The sequence below is a fragment of the Scyliorhinus canicula genome, chromosome 2, assembly GCF_902713615.1.
Source record: "Scyliorhinus canicula chromosome 2, sScyCan1.1, whole genome shotgun sequence".
NCBI classification, from domain to species: Eukaryota; Metazoa; Chordata; class Chondrichthyes; order Carcharhiniformes; family Scyliorhinidae; genus Scyliorhinus; species Scyliorhinus canicula.
The window spans coordinates 194,338,592-194,356,866 of record NC_052147.1 but is presented as its reverse complement, the minus strand read 5'-3'; the positions used below and the strand labels follow the sequence as shown (position 1 = coordinate 194,356,866).

Genomic DNA, 18,275 nt, shown 5'->3' with positions numbered 1-18,275 from the left:
GCTTCTGAGCTGAAATGGGTTTCAGTACTTACAGGTTAGGAACTTTGTGAGGAAGGAGCAGGCCACGTTTCCGTGGTTGCCACCCGCTTTGTTGCTGGAAAAGAGGAGGATGAGATAGGGATGGGAAAGACCTCCGATATCTTGGGGCAGTTGATGAAGAAAGAGAAAGAGCACGTTGAAGGAGATAAGTGTTGATCAAGGCTTTACATAGGAAAAACTCTACCTTCTCGTGTGCAAGATTGAGCCTGATTCAATTTATGGTCAGAGCGCATATGACCAAAACACGCATGAATGCTTTTTTTCCAGAATTGGAGGACAGATGTGAGCGGTGTTTATGGGGACCAGTGAACCACATGCACATGTTCTGGTCCTGCCCAAAATTGGTGGGATTTTGGGAGTCCTTTTCTGGGACAATATCGGAGCTTTTTGGGATGAAGGTGGCACCGAGCTCATGCGCAGCGATATTTGCAGGAAGGGAGAGAGACTGATGTGTTGGCCTTTGCCACCCTGATAGCACAGAAGAGGATTTTGATAGGGTGGGGGACTCCAGAGCCGCCAAGGGCGACGGCGTGGGTGGGTAACCTGTTGGAATTTCTGCATTTGAAGATGATTAAGTTTGCCACCAGGGGTGGGAGAAGGGGTTCTACTCAAGGTGGAGGCAGCGCATCTCCTTCTTCAAGAGCTGGTAATTATCAGCGGGAGGGAGGGATTGCTTCTTTTGTAAATATAAAATGGGACATACAGGACGGGATGGTGGGCCAGTTGCTTATTATGAGTATTGTGTAATATTTAATGTGTCGTGTTTTGTTTATAAGGTGGAAAATGTGCTATATAAAAATATATTTTTAATAAAAGCTAGACACCAGGTAACTAAGGGAAAAAGGAATAGATATTAACAAGGGGAAAATAAAATAAAGAACCTTCTGTAGGAAGGAAAAGAGCTGGTAACTTCCAGAAGACAAAGACATAGCGACATCTGCCAATGGCAAAGTAAGAAATAACCAACGTCTAAGGTTCTTACATCTTCAGGTGAATCTGGGATTCTGTGCTCATGAAAGCTCACTTTCACTTTTCAGACAGTGTCATGGAAGGGTAAATATTAGCAAAAAGAAGGGATTAAGGATGAAGCCAAGGAGGAAACAACAATACTTTATGGGAAAGGCAGCTGCAGGGAAGATACTCATTTTGTAGCAATAAATGGACCGAAAAAATGAAAACAAAAACAGAAAATACTGGACAATTTCAGCTGGTCATAAATGAGTTTTATCGTAATGAGCTGCAGTGTAAATTAGGGGTAAATGCATTGGTTGGAAGTATCAAAATATAGAAGCATAAATGAACACAGTGCATCATGGGTCCCAGTTGGATCGGATGCTGTTTATTGCTTTTATCAAGGCAGTTTCCGTGCTGTGGGTTGGGTGTAAGCCATGGAGTGTATCAATGCAGTAATTCTGGGAGAGGTAGGACTTGAATTACACAGCGAAAACACATTTCAAGATTAAAAAGATAGTGATTCAGTAATGGCTGGTAAGAGCAAAGGGGACTTTGTGTTTATGGGCTGCAAAAAGGTGGAGACAGTGCTGTGTAAAGAAATACTGATGAAGTCAGCAATCATATGGCTGAATGCAAGTTCAGTGAAAATCAAGGAGCTGCGTTTAAGGGGTGCACTACATTTGATGAGGACTGCAGGGAAGGAGTTGCAGAAAACAGTGCAGCACGCAGAATATGAGGACTTAACAGAAGCGCACTAGTGTAACCAAAAGTACTTGGAGATCAATACGCAGGATTGTGAAATTGTTCCACTCTCTTCCTCTGAGAAATAATGTACAGCAGGTAGCAGTACATTTAACAGAAAGGAATTGAGGATAACCATTCAGTACAAGTCCTGGGGTTGGTTTAGCACAGTTAGGGGCTGGTTTAGTACAGTGGGCTAAACAGCTGGCTTGTAATGCTTGTAATGCAGAACAAGGCAGCAGCGCGGGTTCAATTCCCGTACCGGTCTCCCCGAACAGGCGCCAGAATGTGGTGACTAGGGGCTTTTCACAGTAACTTCACTGAAGCCTACTTGTGACAATAAGCGATTATTATTAAGTCCTTTTGGTGGTTGAGATTTAAGGCCTCGAGATATGACATTGTCAAGTATTTAAGGTCGACACAGGCAAGGAAGCTCGCAACAGCCAGAAAGAATGGATTCAGGTAAAAACTGATGTCACCCAGAAAGATTTATTGGAAAATACCATGGATGGAGAATAAGATCTAAGATTTTGATGAGGAAGGCAACTTCCTCACAGGGCAGCACTGTAGCACAGTGGTTAGCACTGTTCATTCACAGCGCCAGGCTTGGGGCACTATCGGTGCAGAGTCTGCACGTTCTCCCTGTGTCTGCGTGGTTTCTTCCCACAAGTCCCGAAAGACGTGCTTTTAGGTGAATTGGGCATTCTGAACTCTCCCTCTGTGTACCCCTAATGTGGCGACTTAAGGTTTTCCACAGTAACTTAATTGCAGTGTGAATGTAAGCCTACTTGTGACAATAAAGACAATTAATAATTAATCTGAGTTGTTCAGTATTGAGGGCTGCAACGAAAGGAAAACAAGCTGAAAGCATGATGGGAGAGGTGGGCCATGATAGGACAAGAGATCTCCATTTGGGAAAAAGATGTGGTGGAACATTATACAAATCTGGAGACGGAAACTTCATAACAATAACACTGGTTTCTATTAGGCCCCATATTAATTCAGTACTCTGAAATGGAGAGATATTATTTGTAGGTCAATGGACACTTTTTAATGTGGTGCAGAGGCAGAGAGAGAGAGAGAGAGAGAGAGAGACGGTAGGTCCACTACTGATTAATCAGTTGTTTCCCCAACTGTTGGCCAGGAAAAGATCATTGACGGCAAGGGTCATACACCAGCACCAAGTGTGTTTCAATGCAATATTTCAAGTTACAAGAGGAAGTAAAACCTTATTTAGAATTAATCACAAAAATCCAAAATAATTCATATTTATAAAACAGATTTACTTGTGTTTGCAAATGAAGTTATATGCCAATTACTTTTCAAAGCCATCAGGTTATTCAAGGCTTGAAGCATCCATATTCTGAAACAAGACTGCTCAAAATTATTGCAACCAGGGTTTAAAATCAATCCTGAATATCTAATAAACAGGAGGAAACTTCTTGAACCTGTTCCAAACCAGTATCCAATGAGAATGAGACAAGAGCACAAAGCCATCTCCATATTTCACACAAATTACTACTTTCGCAATTTCTGTGAGGGTGTGGAAGAAATAGAAATGGCACACAGCAAGGGGCAGAAGATTGCTGAAGTATGCTATCAACATATGTCAGTGAGCTCAGCGCTAACTGTGTCAACAAATGCAGTGGCCAAATGGAAACACAACTCCAGTGCAGTCATGCCTATTGTCTGTAAGAACTTTATATCTAAAAATTTTAGCAAATTGAAAACACAGATCTTAACTTCATTTTCCACTTGCCTGCTTTTGTCAGCAATTTGATCTTGCATCATCCTTAGTCGGGCGGGAGGAATGTACGCGCCACCAGTCCGTGTTAATATAGGATCCAACTCTGCCTTTTTCTTTTTCATTGGTGGTTCAGAAGAGCCCTGAATGGCAGTTTCTTCTTCATTTCTTGTTATAGGTGATGGCGATTTTGGTCTTTTTCTGTGATCTGATTCATAATCGGTGTTCATTTTTTTCCCTTTGCCTCTATCTCTAAAATAAGCAGCAATTATTCTCGTTAAAGTCCTTAAAAGATTTATAATAGATTCATATGAAAAATCTTAATTCCCATCACATTTGTATAAACTTTGCCAATATACATTATGACAAAGCTTATTATGAAAGTTATGAAAATATCTGTTGCATCTGCCATGGAATCTCGTCACAAAGGAAGCATTCGGGCCATCATGCCTGCTCTTCTCTTTCAATTAGTTTCACTCCTCTACACAGCACTGCAATTTATTCCCTCACAAATATATACCCAATTGCCTTTTAAAGTACTTTGGGATCTGCTTCAACCACTCTTCAGCAAGTGCATTTCAGGTCACACTAACACATTATATGAAAGAAATGTTCACCTTGCCTCTGGCTCTTTTGATCTGTGCTGCAAATTCGGAACTGGTGGATAATACCAACAAAGATTTAATTCAGAAGCGACTTTAGCAAGCAGTGAAAATATGGCCATTACAGCTGGAAAAATGTATTGCGGTGATCACATCTGCTGCAGAATCCATTAGTCCCTTGTTGCTAGGCCAATACATTGAAGGGGAGATAGATTTGCAGAAAAGCCAGCTATACTTGAACGTTGGATAAACCTACAGTTTTGCAGTTGTTTTGGAGTAACAGACAGCACTGTGTAAAAATTATTCTGAGGGCACGGACATTTCTAGACTCTCTCCATCTAAATTGTGTGGATTGCCACTGGCTGTAGAAGGAGCCACACTAAATGGTGTGCCTTGGTCCCCAACCCGAGAAAACCTGCACACCAAGGACCCATCCACAAACAGTCCTGGAGGTTTATCTATGCAGGTGACATCTGCTGTGGCATAGAGGCTCAGACTTTCAAAATTGGAAGACACATTAAAGAACCATATTGCAAAACTAGCCACCTAATGCAAGACATGGTGCAAGACAACCAAGCATCGGTAAAACTTTCTCTAGTACATTCCGCCTTCACGATACCTGGATAAAGATGACCAGAAACTGGAGCATAATCCCCAAGCTGTTAATCCAGGCATCACCTTGACAGAACTCACATACAGCACGTTATCAAGAGTGCAGTAAAAATTAAAACCCGCAACAACCACCTCACTAAACTGGGCAGTACTTCATGGGTCAAAGGTCACGACCCTAAGGGCCTTTTTGTCATTACGTACTCAACTGCAGATTACTGTGCCCCAGTATGGTACCAATCTTCCAACACCATACTTATGAACGTGCAACTCAATGCGCATCAACTCTGACAAACTCAACTTCCAAGGCTCCCAGCCCTGAGCAAACTGTCCCCTCCAGCCACAACAGGAGGGAAATTGCAACAAGTTAAGTTACTTGAGAAGGTTTCAACAAACTCAAGCCTATCCCTACTGAATGTCCTCCTCAACCAACCAACAGCACGCTATCTCTCATGCCATCCTATTGGTAAACTTACCACATCGAGGAGTAACAGCTGAAGTGCTATGGCAGGAGAAAACATCCACCAGAGATCTCTCATCACAGACCCCGTTTGATCACCCGGCTTGGATCTCCCACGACAACAGTGAGCCCTGCTAAACCATTTCTAGACTGGCCAAAGCCTCTGTGCAGCCAAGCAACATCCAGGTTGCAGCTGAGGCACAATGCTGGCACAATGCTAGTCAAGAGCTGGCCGCTCACTACACTTGAAGGCAGGCTTGAAGACCTGGATCGAGCCTCTGAGGATGGTATTGCTTGGCTCTATGACTATGCAAACACTAAATAAAATAACTAAATACTATATAGGCTGGCTTCCCATTGTTATTTCAAAGTTTAAGTTCTAATAATTATCTCAACTGTTGATATTGTTAGTCGACCTTGTGTTTCAAAACTGAAAAAAATACCTTGGGTGCAAATTTCTATCATTATATCTGCCATTACTGGATGGTCCTCTGTCACAGGCATTCCTGTCAGGATAATCCCTTGGCGATCTTGACCGCGACTTGTTAAGACCTTTACGTCTAGAGGGGAAAAATACAAAAAGGTTACACTTTCAAAAGCCACATTTTTCTAATGGTCTGTGGAAGAGCAACCTAGACTTGAACAAGTGATCAAAGTCACTTGAAGTGACCACCAATACCTCAAAAGTCTCATCCCCCGTCTCTCAACACCCATCCCTAAAGCTTTACCCTTTTTCAAGACCTTGGAGTCTTGGACTGAAAAACTTGTTCATTCATTTTAGGGTAGTGGTGAGACAGAAATTTTAACATTGCACATTTTACTGACTTACTTTTACTGACCTATTTTAGCTCTTGCTGCATTTTTCAGGGTCCTCATCTCTTCTGGGATTTAATGTTGTTTCATGAATGGAATTGAAGAAAACACTGTCATCCTATTTGACTGGCATCAGTGGTTGGGAAATTATTGGAAAGATTCTGAGGGACAGAATTAATTTCCACTTGGAGAGGCAAGGATCAATCAAGGATAGTCATCATGGTTTTATTAGGACTCATTCCGTTTAGTAGCGGGGCCAATAACAAGGGTGTATAGATATAAGTAAGCTGCGGGAGATTTAGAGGGGATTTGAGGAAAAACCTCTTCAACAGAGTGGTGGAATCTGGAACTCACTGCCTGAGGGAATGATAGAATCAGGAACCCTCACATTTAAGTATTTAGACAAGCACTTGAAATGCCAGAGCACACAAGGTAACAGACCAAGTGGGATTAGGATAGATTAACTTGATTGCCGGTGCAGAAATGATGGGACAAAGGGTCTCTTTTTGTGCTGTAAAACTTTGACTCTTCCACCTTAAGCAGTCTTTAAACACATTTGATCTGTGGCCATGATAACATGTTACTACTTATGCAAAACAGCCTAACTCAATCCTTCCAGTTTTGAAAACTTCATCCAAGCTGTTGTCAACTGAAAATTCGACTATTCAAATGCTTCCTGCTTGCCTTGCTTTCGATGCATTCACCCAAGCTCCAAATTACGCCAAATGTCTGAAAATAACCTGTTCCATTATCTCATCTTCAACACTGGCTCACAGACCCAAACATTGTAAATTTAAACTACGCATCCTATTTTTCAAAACCTTCCAGTCTTGCCCCATTTTATCTCCTTCAGATTGATGTCGCAGCCAATCGGATCCTTCTGTTTTACGGTTCACATCATCGGCGCAAATCTTTCCATTCAGAACACCGCTGAAAGCAGCTTCAAGATTTTGGAAATCCCTTTCCCAAGTTGTACTGTCTCAAACACTTTGTTCTCTTCCTTTAAAAACACTCTGAAGACCAACATTGTGTACCTTGTGTTGCCCTAATATGTATTTTATTTTAATTTTATTTTCAAGTACGTAATGATCTGTTTGAACTGCTCTCAGAAAAATACTTTTCAGTTTAGCTCGGTACACGTGACAATAAACAAATCCAATCCAACTTTTTATTATTCCTTCTCATTTTTTGCTTTAAGGCTTCATTTTCTTTTTTATAAATTTAGAGTACCCGATTCATTTTTCCCCCACTGAGGAGCAATTTAGTGTGGCCAATCCACCTACCCTGCACATCTTTGGGTTGTGGGGGCGAAACCCACGCAAACACGGGGAGAATGTGCAAACTCCACACGGACAGTGACCCAGGGCCGGGAACGAACTTGGGACCTCGGCGCCGTGAGGCAGCAGTACTAAGCACTGCACCACCATGCTGCACGAATTTTGCTTTCCGCTTAATAGGGTTTCCAATTACTATTTGTGAAGTGTCGCCTATTGGTGGCTTTTGACTTCAAAAAGATGCAAAATAAAAGTAAGGTGCTGTTCAAAGAATGACTTAGCTCATTTATGTTTTCTGCAACCATGCTTTTTCAGATGTCTATTGATTCCTCCAATTACATACTGATGTTTCTATGTTTTACACAGACATCTGCGAATTTCTTCCTGTTTTTCCTTGGAGGATTTGCATGGGGATTTTTCCCCTCCTTTATAAGCTTCTGATTACTTTGTGGTCACATTTGTATGACCACGCTTGCTAATATTTAATCCGGCATAGCCAGAATTATGTGATCGAACATACTCCACTCAAGTATTGAACACTCTGCAAACCAATTTCCTTCAACTCTCTGGAGTTAGTCCACCTGGCTCCCAAACCTGTCTTTCAGGGATTATGATATGCAGCATTTTATCGAGTTGTCAATAAAATCTTTTATTGAAGCAAGAACAACAAAGAACAAAGAAAAGTATAGCACAGGAACAAGCCCTTCGGCCCTCCAAACCTTCGCCGACCATGCTGCCCGTCTAAATTAAAATCTTCTACACTTCCTGGGTCTGTATCCCTCTATTGCCACCCGATTCATGTATTTGTCAAGATGCCCCTTAAATGTCACTATCGTCCCTGCTTCCACCACCTCCTCCAGCAGTGAGTTCCAGGCACCCACTACCCTCTGTGTAAAAAAAAAACTAACCTCGTACATTTCCTCTAAACCTTGCCCCTCGCTCCTTAGACCTATGCCCCCTAGTAATTGACCCCTCTACCCTGGGAAAAAGTCACTGACTATCCACTCTATGCCTCTATACATATTGCAGATCTCTATCAGGTCGCCCCTCATCCTCTTTCGTTCCAGTGAGAACAAACCAAGTTTATTCAACCTCTCCTCATTGCTAATGCCCTTCATGCCAGGCAACATCCTAGTAAATCTCTTCCGCACCCTCTCTAAAGCCTCCACATCCTTCTGGTAGTGTGGCGACCAGAATTGAACACTATACTCCAAGCGTGGCCTAACCAAGGTTCTATACATCTGCAACATGACTTGCCAATTTTCATACTCAATGCCCCGGCCAATGAAGGCAAGCATGCTGTATGCCTCTTGACTACCTTCTCCACCTGTGTTGCCCCTTTCAGTGACCTGTGGACCTGTACACCAATATCTCTCTGACTGTCAATACTCTTGAGGGTTCTACCGTTCACTGTATATTCCCTACTTGTATTAGACCTTCCAAAATTCATTACCTCACATCCGGATTAAACTCCATCTGCCATCTCACTGCCCAAGTCTCCAAACGATCTAATCCTGCTGTATCCTCTGACAGTCCTCATCATTATCCGTAATTCCACCAACCTTTGTGTCATCTGCAAACTTATTAATCAGACCAGTTACATTTTCCTCCAAATTGTTTATATATAATACGAACAGCAACGGTCCCAGCACTGATCCCTGCGGGACACCACTAGTCATAGCCCTCCATTCAGAAAAGCATCCCTCCATTGCTACTCTCTGCCTTCTATGACCTAGCCAGTTCCGCATCCACCTTGCCAGCTCACCCCTAATCAAGTGTGACTTCACCTTTTGTACCAGTCTGCCATGAGGGACCTTGTCAAAGACCTTACTGAAGTCCATATAGGCAACATCCACTGCCCTACCTGCATCAATCATCTTTGTGACCTCCTCAAAAAACTATCAAGTTTGTGAGACACGACCACCCCTTCATAAAACAGTGCTGCCTCTCACTAATATGACCACTTGCTTCCAAATGGGAGTAGATCCTGTCACAAAGAATTCACTCCAGTAATTTTCCTACCACTGACGCAAGGCCATCGGCCTGTAGTTCCCTGGATTATCCTTGCTACCCTTCTTAAACAAAGGAACAACATTGGCTATTCTCCAGTCCTCCGGGACATCACCTGAAGACAGTGAGGATCCAACGATTTCTGTCAAGGCCTCGGCAATTTCCTCTCTTGCCTCCTTCAGCATTTTGGGGTAGATCCCATCAGGCTCTGGGGACTTAATATTTTTCAAGATGCCCAACACCGCGTCTTTTTGGATCTCAATGCGACCCAGGCTATCTACACACACTTCTCCAGACTCAACATCCACCAATTCCTTCTCTTTGGTGAATATTGATGCAAAGTATTCATTTGTACCTCGCCCATTTCCTCTGGCTCCACACATAGATTCCCTCCCCTGTCCTTCAGTGGGCCAACCCTTTCCCTGGCTACCCTCTTGCTTTATATGTACGTGTAAAAAGCCTTGGGATTTTCCTTAACCCTATTTTCCAAATGACTTTTCGTAACCCCTTTTAGCCCTCCTGACTCCTTGCTTAAATTCCTTCCTACTTTCCTTATATTCTACACAAGCTTCGTCTGTTCCCAGCCTTCTAGCCCTGACAAATGCCTCCTTTTTCTTTTTGGCAAAGCCGACAATATCTCTCGTTATCTAAGGTTCCCGAAATGTACCGTATTTATTCTTCTTCCTCACAGGAACATGCCGATCCTGAATTCCTTTCAACGGACATTTGAAACAATTGTATGCTTCATATATGTCAAAAATACAAATAATTTCCTCCGCATAGCTTGTGACTAAATGCACAGCTTTTTGTTTTATTCATTTTGAAGTATTATCTTTTAATCACATTATTGCCAAAAAGAGACATGCTGCGAAAATGTTTTGTTGACTTACTAATCAGCACCTTTTCCTGTGATAAAAATGGTTGTAAAGGTCTAAAAATTGGCATTTTTACATTTGTCCTCATGAATGCAGCACAAAAAGATTCAGAAACATTTCTCTCTTTTCAGCAACATTCAAGTTCTGTATGATCAAACAATTATTTGCTTTATCCGTATTAGGTCATCATTTTATTTCAAGATAGAGTTTGAAAATTGGAACAGATTGCCTTTTGAGACACCCAATTCCTCGCATGCTGCAACAACATGTGGTCCCCTCTGATCCTGTTGATGCTGCATGTTCCACTTACAACAGGTTCATACAGGACAAGAATTAGATGTGGCCACATAAATAATTTATAACACAATACTGCAAATACAAATGTTGCTTAAGTGTCATTTTACAAGATTAGAGGGATGCAAAGCAATGGAAACAGATACATCAGAGGTAAAATCAAATTTTACCTGTACTCAGGTGAAGAGCTTCTTCGACTTGGACTGCGGCTGTCTCGCCTCTCCTGACTTAAGTTGAGCTGAGAAAAAAAATTAATTAAAAACAAAAATCTAACCGAGACAGAAATTTAAGTATCTTATCCTGCATCCTCTCGCAAAGCTTATTATCAGTAAGTGTCAATTTCCTGCTACTCCCAAAAATTAGCAATTGTTTTGATTCCCCAAAAACGAATTCCACTTTTCTAGTTTCTCACCATATCCTTGAGAGAGGCAGGTGGATGGCTGAGTGTGTGTGCGCACATGTGGGAGAATCGACAGAGGAACAGGCACATCAGAGGGCAGGGATGCAAGAGGTTAGATGGAGAAATAGCAATTATAATTTCCATTCATTTGGGTATAAGTGACGCAAGCAAGGAAGTAGAAGTACAATCCAATGGAAAAGTATCTGTGGTCACTATTAACCATATTGTTGAGGCCATCTGCAGCAACAGTGGGAGCTTCACCTGCACACCTCTAGGAACTGCTGCTCGTGGCGATTCCAGGTTGCTTTCCCACACAGCAATATAACTGAACTTAAGAAGTCAGCACTGAGATGATCATGAATGTGAAGTCATCACATATTTGCTCACCCATAGTTCCAGGCTAACATTTCAAATAAGTGTGCTGTTCTGCAGATGCCATCCTTTGGTTGTAGTTTCAGACCAAGGTCCAGTGTACCTGTCTCTGTGGTTCAGGTACATGTTAAATATCTCATGTTACTATTTTCTGACCTCATATCTGTAATTATCCCACCACGTTGAGTTTGAATATCTGCTACACTGCTTTGAGAAGTTTGAATATCTGCTACACTGCTATGTGAAGCCCAAGAGCTTTCCCATACAAGAAAACAAAAAAACTGGAGTTGCCATCAGACTACTCTTCAGATCTGACCAGCAGTGGGGCACTGGTGCAGACGTATGCCAACTTATATTTGTACTGCTTTTAATATAATAAAATGTTGCAGTGCGCTTCGTAGGTGCATTGAACTACACATGATGTCAGATCACAAAAGGAGACAATGGTTTGGATTTTTATCCTTGACGTGGCTAGAAGGAGTTGGCAAAAATTCTCAGCTCAGACCACCCACCTCAGGAGATAGTGCCAGTGCAGAAGGGATTTTCACTGTGGGGAATGCAGGTGCAGTTTATAGTTGGCCAGCCAACCTGGAAAAAGTTTGGAGGCAGTCACAGGGGGCTGAAGTGGTGCTATGGGACTTTATACCAGTTATAATGAAAGCAGACTGTCTAGCCACCACCCCCCACACACTCCCCATGCCTTCTATGTGCATTTCCTGTCCCCATCCAGCCCATGCCAAGCTATGCCCCACGCCCACTCTCTATGGCCCCTTATAGTACTTCCATGCCCATTCACCTACTAGACACTGTATAAAACGAATGAACACTGTCGGATAAACAAACGATGCTTTAAAAAAAAAAAGGAACGATAGCTTTCCACTTGCTTAAGAAAACTTTTTAACCACATGAAAAGAAGTATCAAACATCCTGACCCTTTAAAGTAACAGCATAAACTGCATGCACTTGAAACTTCTTTATCTTGTGGAAATGAGTATCGTGCAATTGACAGAAGAGATCAGAGAGCCAGGGCTGTCAATAAAGCAATATTTTACCTTGGGCTCGGCTGTTTCAACAGTCTGTTGGATTTCTGGGCTCTCAGGCAAGCCTCATTATGCATTCTTGGCTGAGAGTCCAGACATCCATTGGAGAGTATATACCATCCAACACAGAGTATATATCAACTACAAGAAGCACTGCAGCAACTCACCAAGCCTCCTTCGACAGCACTTTTGAAACTCATGACCTCACCCATCAAAAAACATGGGAACACCACAACCTGCAAGTTCCCTTTCAAGGTGGACACCACCCTGACTTGGAACTAAATTTCCATTTCCTTCACAGCTGCTAATACCTGCAATTCCCTTCCTAACAGCACTCTTGTGTGCACCTACACCAAGTGAACTGCAGCAGTTCACCGACATCTCTCAAGGGATGGGCAACAAAATGTTGGTCTTGCCATCAATGCTCCCATTTCACAAAAAAAATTTAAAAATACAAAGTCTTTGTCCGGAGGAGTTCAGTAGCAGATCAGCTGAGACAGAAGCAAGGTTGGGTGATGTTTTAGAGATGGAACCGGGCGATTTTAGTGATGGTGAGAATGTGTGATCGGAAGCTCATCTCAGCTTCAAATATAGCAAGATTGCAAACAGACTGCATCAGTCTCAGGCTATTGCCAGGGAGAGGGATGGATCCGGTGGGTAGAGAACAGAGTTTGAAGCGGGAAACGAAAGCAATGACTTTAGTCTTCCTCATATTTAACTGGAGGAAATTTCTGCTCATCCAGTACTTGATGTGTAATAAACAGGCTGATAATTTGGCAACAGTGGTGAGGGGTGGTGGTGAGCTAGAACTGGGTGTCGTACGAGTACATGTGAGAACAAACACTGTGCTTTCGGATGATGTCCCTGAAAGGAAATATGTAAACGAGAAATATGATTCATCCTTGGGTAACACCAGAGATAAGAGTGGGGAGTGCAAAGAGAAGCCTTTAGAACTGATACTCTGGCAATGATTGGATAAGAACAAAACGAGGTGAGAACATTCCCACGCAGCTGGACGACAGTGGAGAGGCTTGGAAGAGGATCGTGAGATCAACTGGTGCAGAAGACTATAGAGAGGTCCAGGACAATGAAGAGGGGCAGCTTACAACAGTCAAGTCAGACAGGATGTCATTTATGACTTTGACAAGTGTCGTTTTGGTATTGTGACAAGGCAGAAATCTGATGGAGGGATTCAAACCTTAGGTTCTGTGAAAGATCCATGTTCAAGGACTTTGGCGAGTAAAGGGAGGTTGGAGATGGGGGTGGTAATTTGCAAGTATGGTGGGGGTCAAGGGGTCATGACAGTTGATTTAAAGGAGGCACAACACTTGAAGAGCGATTAACAATGTTACCTCACATGGGACCAGATCATTCAACAGTTCCATCTTTATTGTAATTGGTGTGCGGCTTGGAGATTCCGGGGTTCCAGAGTTTAAATTCAAGTCCAATAATAGGGACGAAGAAACCTCATTCAAACACACATGGATAATACAATTGCTGTTATCTAAGAAAGCCAAATGTTCTCAGGTACTTGTAGCTTCACAAAGTGTTCAGATTGACTATTTACTAATCTTACCTGAATCTGTACTACGCTGCTTTTCATTTTTTGGACAGCTGTACCACTGCTGGCCGCACTTTCTTCGCTATCTGAACTGCCTGAAATCGCTGCATCTTCTATATTCACAAGTTTCTCCAAATTGCTGGTGTCTTCTCTGCTCGGAATAGGCTCACCGTCGTCCTTCAGAGTGCTCTCAGCCATTTCTGTGCCTGACCAAAATTTCAAAAATATTTATTTTTTGCACCATATTTTTAATCAATCTGAACTAGAAGCTAAATAAAGCTATATACATAATGCTGAAATAATAAATGGTTAAAAACAATTAGTTCCTGTAACCATAATTAGCTGCAGAACTTGCTACAAGCTTTAACTACATATTTATCAAACAATTTCAAATCACACTATTAATCTATTTGCAGTGCTTTCTGAAATATTGTGTCACATTACAAGTAGAGAGTTCATTCCAAAAGTTAATAAGTACTTATTCCCATTATGGTTTTCATTTAAAAAAACTTGCTCTGCCAAACTACAGTTTGTACAGTTTTGTTCTGACCATTCCAAGGACACTGTAAATCAGACATGATATTCTGTACGAAAAAGATGAGGTTTGCACATTGGAGCAATACAGAACTTGCCACACCCATAAATGAAGAAAACATATACAGTGGTGTGGTACTATGCAGGGATAAAGACATATGAAAAATGACACGGCAAATTAATAGTGCTGGTTTTAAATGTTTGAACATTTGAAAGTGAGTTTGGAACATGATTGATAGTCTCCACAACCATCTTGGGGAAGCACCAATCTACGATTCAATCTCAGCTTCACTGGTATCAAAATTCAATAAATGAAGCATCCGAATGCCATAAGCTCCGCAATTTGATTTGTTTATCTGTTGACCGTCTACATCCTCACCAAACAACTAAACTGACTTAGAGCAAAAAGGAAATATGACCGCATGCCTCTGAAAGAGAAATATTTGACCCCGCTTATCCCATACCGAGCGCCCAGTCGAAAATTCAGAAGTTTACATGTTAGAGCCACTGAACACTTCAATTTAGTATTCATAACTCGATTGAATGGTCAGTTCCAAAATCAGTTCTGAGATTATGGCCTGGAGTTTACAGTCAGCAGTGATGCAAGCAGTGTTGCTGACCTTGAAGAGCATTGGTGCGGTTTTTTATTTTCCCACTGGTAGGTTAAATCTGGAGTCAAGTCAAAGAGGTGACTTGGCGTGCAGCAGCAGCGATGTCGGAAAGCAGGTGAGCAACTAATCACATTCAAGTATTTGCAGAGAACAAAGCAGCAAGTTAAAAGCACTTTAATATACTTTGCTTTGATTGAAATTTTCAGAGAACGAAAAGTGTAAAAATTGAATTAAAATGAAAGTTTATTGAAAGATCATGGGAAAACTGGACATTCCACAATTATGAAATTGGCATTTTAGAGCAAGTGAAGGTGTTTAACAGAAATTATGATGTTCGGATACAGTTTAAAAACCTAGCCACACATCCTTCAACTAGATTTGATTTTCTCAAGGATTTTTGCATTGAGATTAACAGCATAAACATGGAAGATCTTGGTCAATGTAACTCGTGCATTGGCTGCAGTTTAGGGTATTTCTGGGAAAGTTTTAATAATAATCTTTATTGTCACAAGCAGGCTTACATTAACACTGCAATGAAGTTACTGTGAAAAGCCCCCAGTCACCACATTCCGGCACCTGTTCAGGTACAGGGCGATAATTCAGAATATCCAGATTACCTAACAGCACGTCTTTCAGGACTTGTGGGAGGAAACTGGAGCACCCAGAGAACACCCACGCAAACATGGGGAGAACGTGCAGACTCCACACACACAGTGACCCAAGCAGGGAATCGAAGCTGGGACCCTGGCACTGTAAAGCAAGGGTGCTAACCACTGTGCTACCGTGCCGCAAAAGTGCAGAATCACCGACAACAACTTCTGGATTTCTGCATTATTCTGCAAGTGTGCAGACTCAAAAATTGCTGTTAGTTTCTTCAGAATGATGACGGCAAATACTGACAGATTTGTTGTCTGCAAAATCCAAGCCATTATTCTTGAAATAGCAAAACATCCAACTGCCGAGAAGATTTTAACTCTAGACTTCCGGTGGCGGCCAGGGAGTGAGTGGTCGCACACCGAGAGTCTGCACATTCTCCCCGTGTCTGCATGGGTTTCTTCCCGGTGCTCCAGTTTCCGCCCAAAGTCCAAAGATGTGCAGGTTAGATGGATTGGCTATGCTAAATTGCCCTTAGTGTCCAAAAACGGTTGGGTGGGGTTACAGGGATAGGATGGAAGTGTGGGGATAGGGTGCTCTTTCCAAGGGCCGGTGCAGACTCAATGGGCCGAATGACCTCCTTCTGCACTGTAAATTCTAAGATTCTATAAGGTGGCTCCTGTCTGAGCTTGAATTATTTGGTCCCTATTGCCCGTTTTCCAGGCCTTTGGCAGGTGGAACAAGTGAGAACCTTAAAGATTAAGGTATTCTCCTTCAGCGGGTAATGTCGAAGAATGACCAAACAAGGAGTGCGACAAATATGGTGCAATACTCGGACCAAGAGGACTCATGTGGCACATCAGGAGACAAGATGGCAGAGAGACCCGTGCTGCAGTTGACCGCACAATGATCAACCGAGCACTTGGTGGCATTCCTGGGGCTGAGTTCAAGCAGCAAAGGAAGGCAGCCTCAGAGGATCTGGCCAAGTGGCAGAGCCTATTCGGGTTGCCCTGGAGAGAGAGTCAAGCAGAAGCTGAAGGCGCAGAATGTGTCGATCCAGAAGGTGGAGACGGTGATGGTTAACTATGAGAATTGTTTCGCCTCGTTGGAGGCTGAAATGCTGATGATGACGGAGGGTCAGAAAAAAATTGAGGGAGAAAGTCGATGACCTGGAGAATTGTTCAAGGTGGCAAAATCTGAGGATTCTGAGGCTGCCTGAAGAGATCAAGGGAATGCAGGCCACAATGTATGTGGCCAAGATTGTGTAAATGGAGTTTTGTACCTTTTTGCGTGTGCGTGTGCCGGTGATGTGCCTGTGTCTGTGATGTGTCTGTCTGTGTCGGTGATGTGTCGGTGATGTGTCTGTGATGTGTCTGTGATGTGTCTGTGTGTAGCCCTCCGACCAGGCAGGTCTCCTGGTACATTCGGGGACTGAATGGGCTGATCGCTGTTTTCGCCCACTTAAAGAGTTTAAAGCCAGATGTGTTGTTCATGTAAGAGATGCATTTCAGGATGGCGATCAGACAAGATGGAGAAAAGGGTGGGTGGGGCAGGTGTTCCACTTCGGGTTAGAAATGAAGACGAGGGGTGCTGCGGTGGTGATTCGTAAAAAGGTGGCTTTTTCAGTTAGCGGCATGGTGGGATCCAGGGGATAGGTACTTGATGGTGACTGGAATGCCTGTGGTGTTGGTGAATGACCATGCCCCCAATTGGGATGATGCAGATTTTATGAAAAAGGTGCTGATGAAGGTTGCAGAGTTGGACGTGCACAGATTGATTTTGGGGGGGATTTCAATAGGGTTCTTGATCCAAGGATGGATCGGTCATGCCTAAAGTCCTCGAGGGTGTCAGCGATGACCAAAGAATTGTTGGGGTTTATGGGACGGATAGGGTGTGTGGATCCGTGGTGGTTTGGCATGCCGAGGGCGAAGGAATTTTCATCAGTCTCGATGTTCATCGGATCGATTTTTTTGTCATGGACAAGACATTGTTGGCGGGGGTGGTTGGGGCAGAGTAGTGTAGACAATTATGGTGTCGGACCATAACACATTTTGTGGGCCTATTTATGGAGAAGAGAGGTTGTCAATGGCCGCAATGGAGGCTGGATGTGGAGTTGTTGCCGATAAAGGGACTTGTGAGAAGATACAGGCATCCATTTTGCTTTTTTTGCAGAGGCTAGGGACTCGGAGAAGTGCAGCTCGTATTTCCCAATACTGTTGTTAAATGTGGATTTGAAAATGTTGACTAAGATGCTGATGGCACGCAAGGAGTGTTATGTGCTGGGGGTGATAGGTCAGGATCAAACAGGGTTTCTGAAGGGACGGCAGTTGTCAGCCAACACTGGGAGGCTGTTAAATGTGATTGTGATGTCCTCAGAGGGTCAGGAAGCAGAGGGGATAATGTTGATGAACACAGAGCATTTGACCGGGTTGAGTGGGAATATTTGTTTGAAATGCTGGGAAGATTTGGATTCAGGCAGAGATTTGTGGATTGGATTAGTGGTCACATGGACGTTAGTTTGGGGTATTTTCGTTTGTATCGGGGAACAAGTCAGGAGTGTATGCTGTCTCCGCTGCATTTTCCTTTGGCAATAGCTCTTCGGGCTTCACGGGGTGGTGGAGGGGTATAGTACGGGCGGGGGCAGCTGGAGCATTGAGTATCCTAGTATGCAGATGATCTATTGTTGTACGTTACAGACCAGGTGGAGAGAATGGAGATCATGGGGATATTGTCGGAGCTTGGTCCTTC

At 42.9% G+C, this 18,275-nt stretch overlaps 1 protein-coding gene across 2 annotated transcripts in view; it reads right to left on the bottom strand.

The window, feature by feature from the left end:
• Positions 1 to 18,275, bottom strand: part of cwc22 (CWC22 spliceosome associated protein homolog) — a 122,661-nt gene that overhangs the window by 73,029 nt on the left and 31,357 nt on the right. For both annotated transcript variants that reach the window (XM_038789268.1, XM_038789269.1), the window contains 4 exons: positions 13,804 to 13,994; positions 10,586 to 10,653; positions 5,593 to 5,709; positions 3,494 to 3,730 (listed from right to left, as the gene is read on the bottom strand). In XM_038789268.1, coding sequence (XP_038645196.1) covers positions 3,494 to 3,730; positions 5,593 to 5,709; positions 10,586 to 10,653; positions 13,804 to 13,994 — 613 coding nt within the window. The remainder of the gene's footprint in view (positions 1 to 3,493; positions 3,731 to 5,592; positions 5,710 to 10,585; positions 10,654 to 13,803; positions 13,995 to 18,275) is intronic.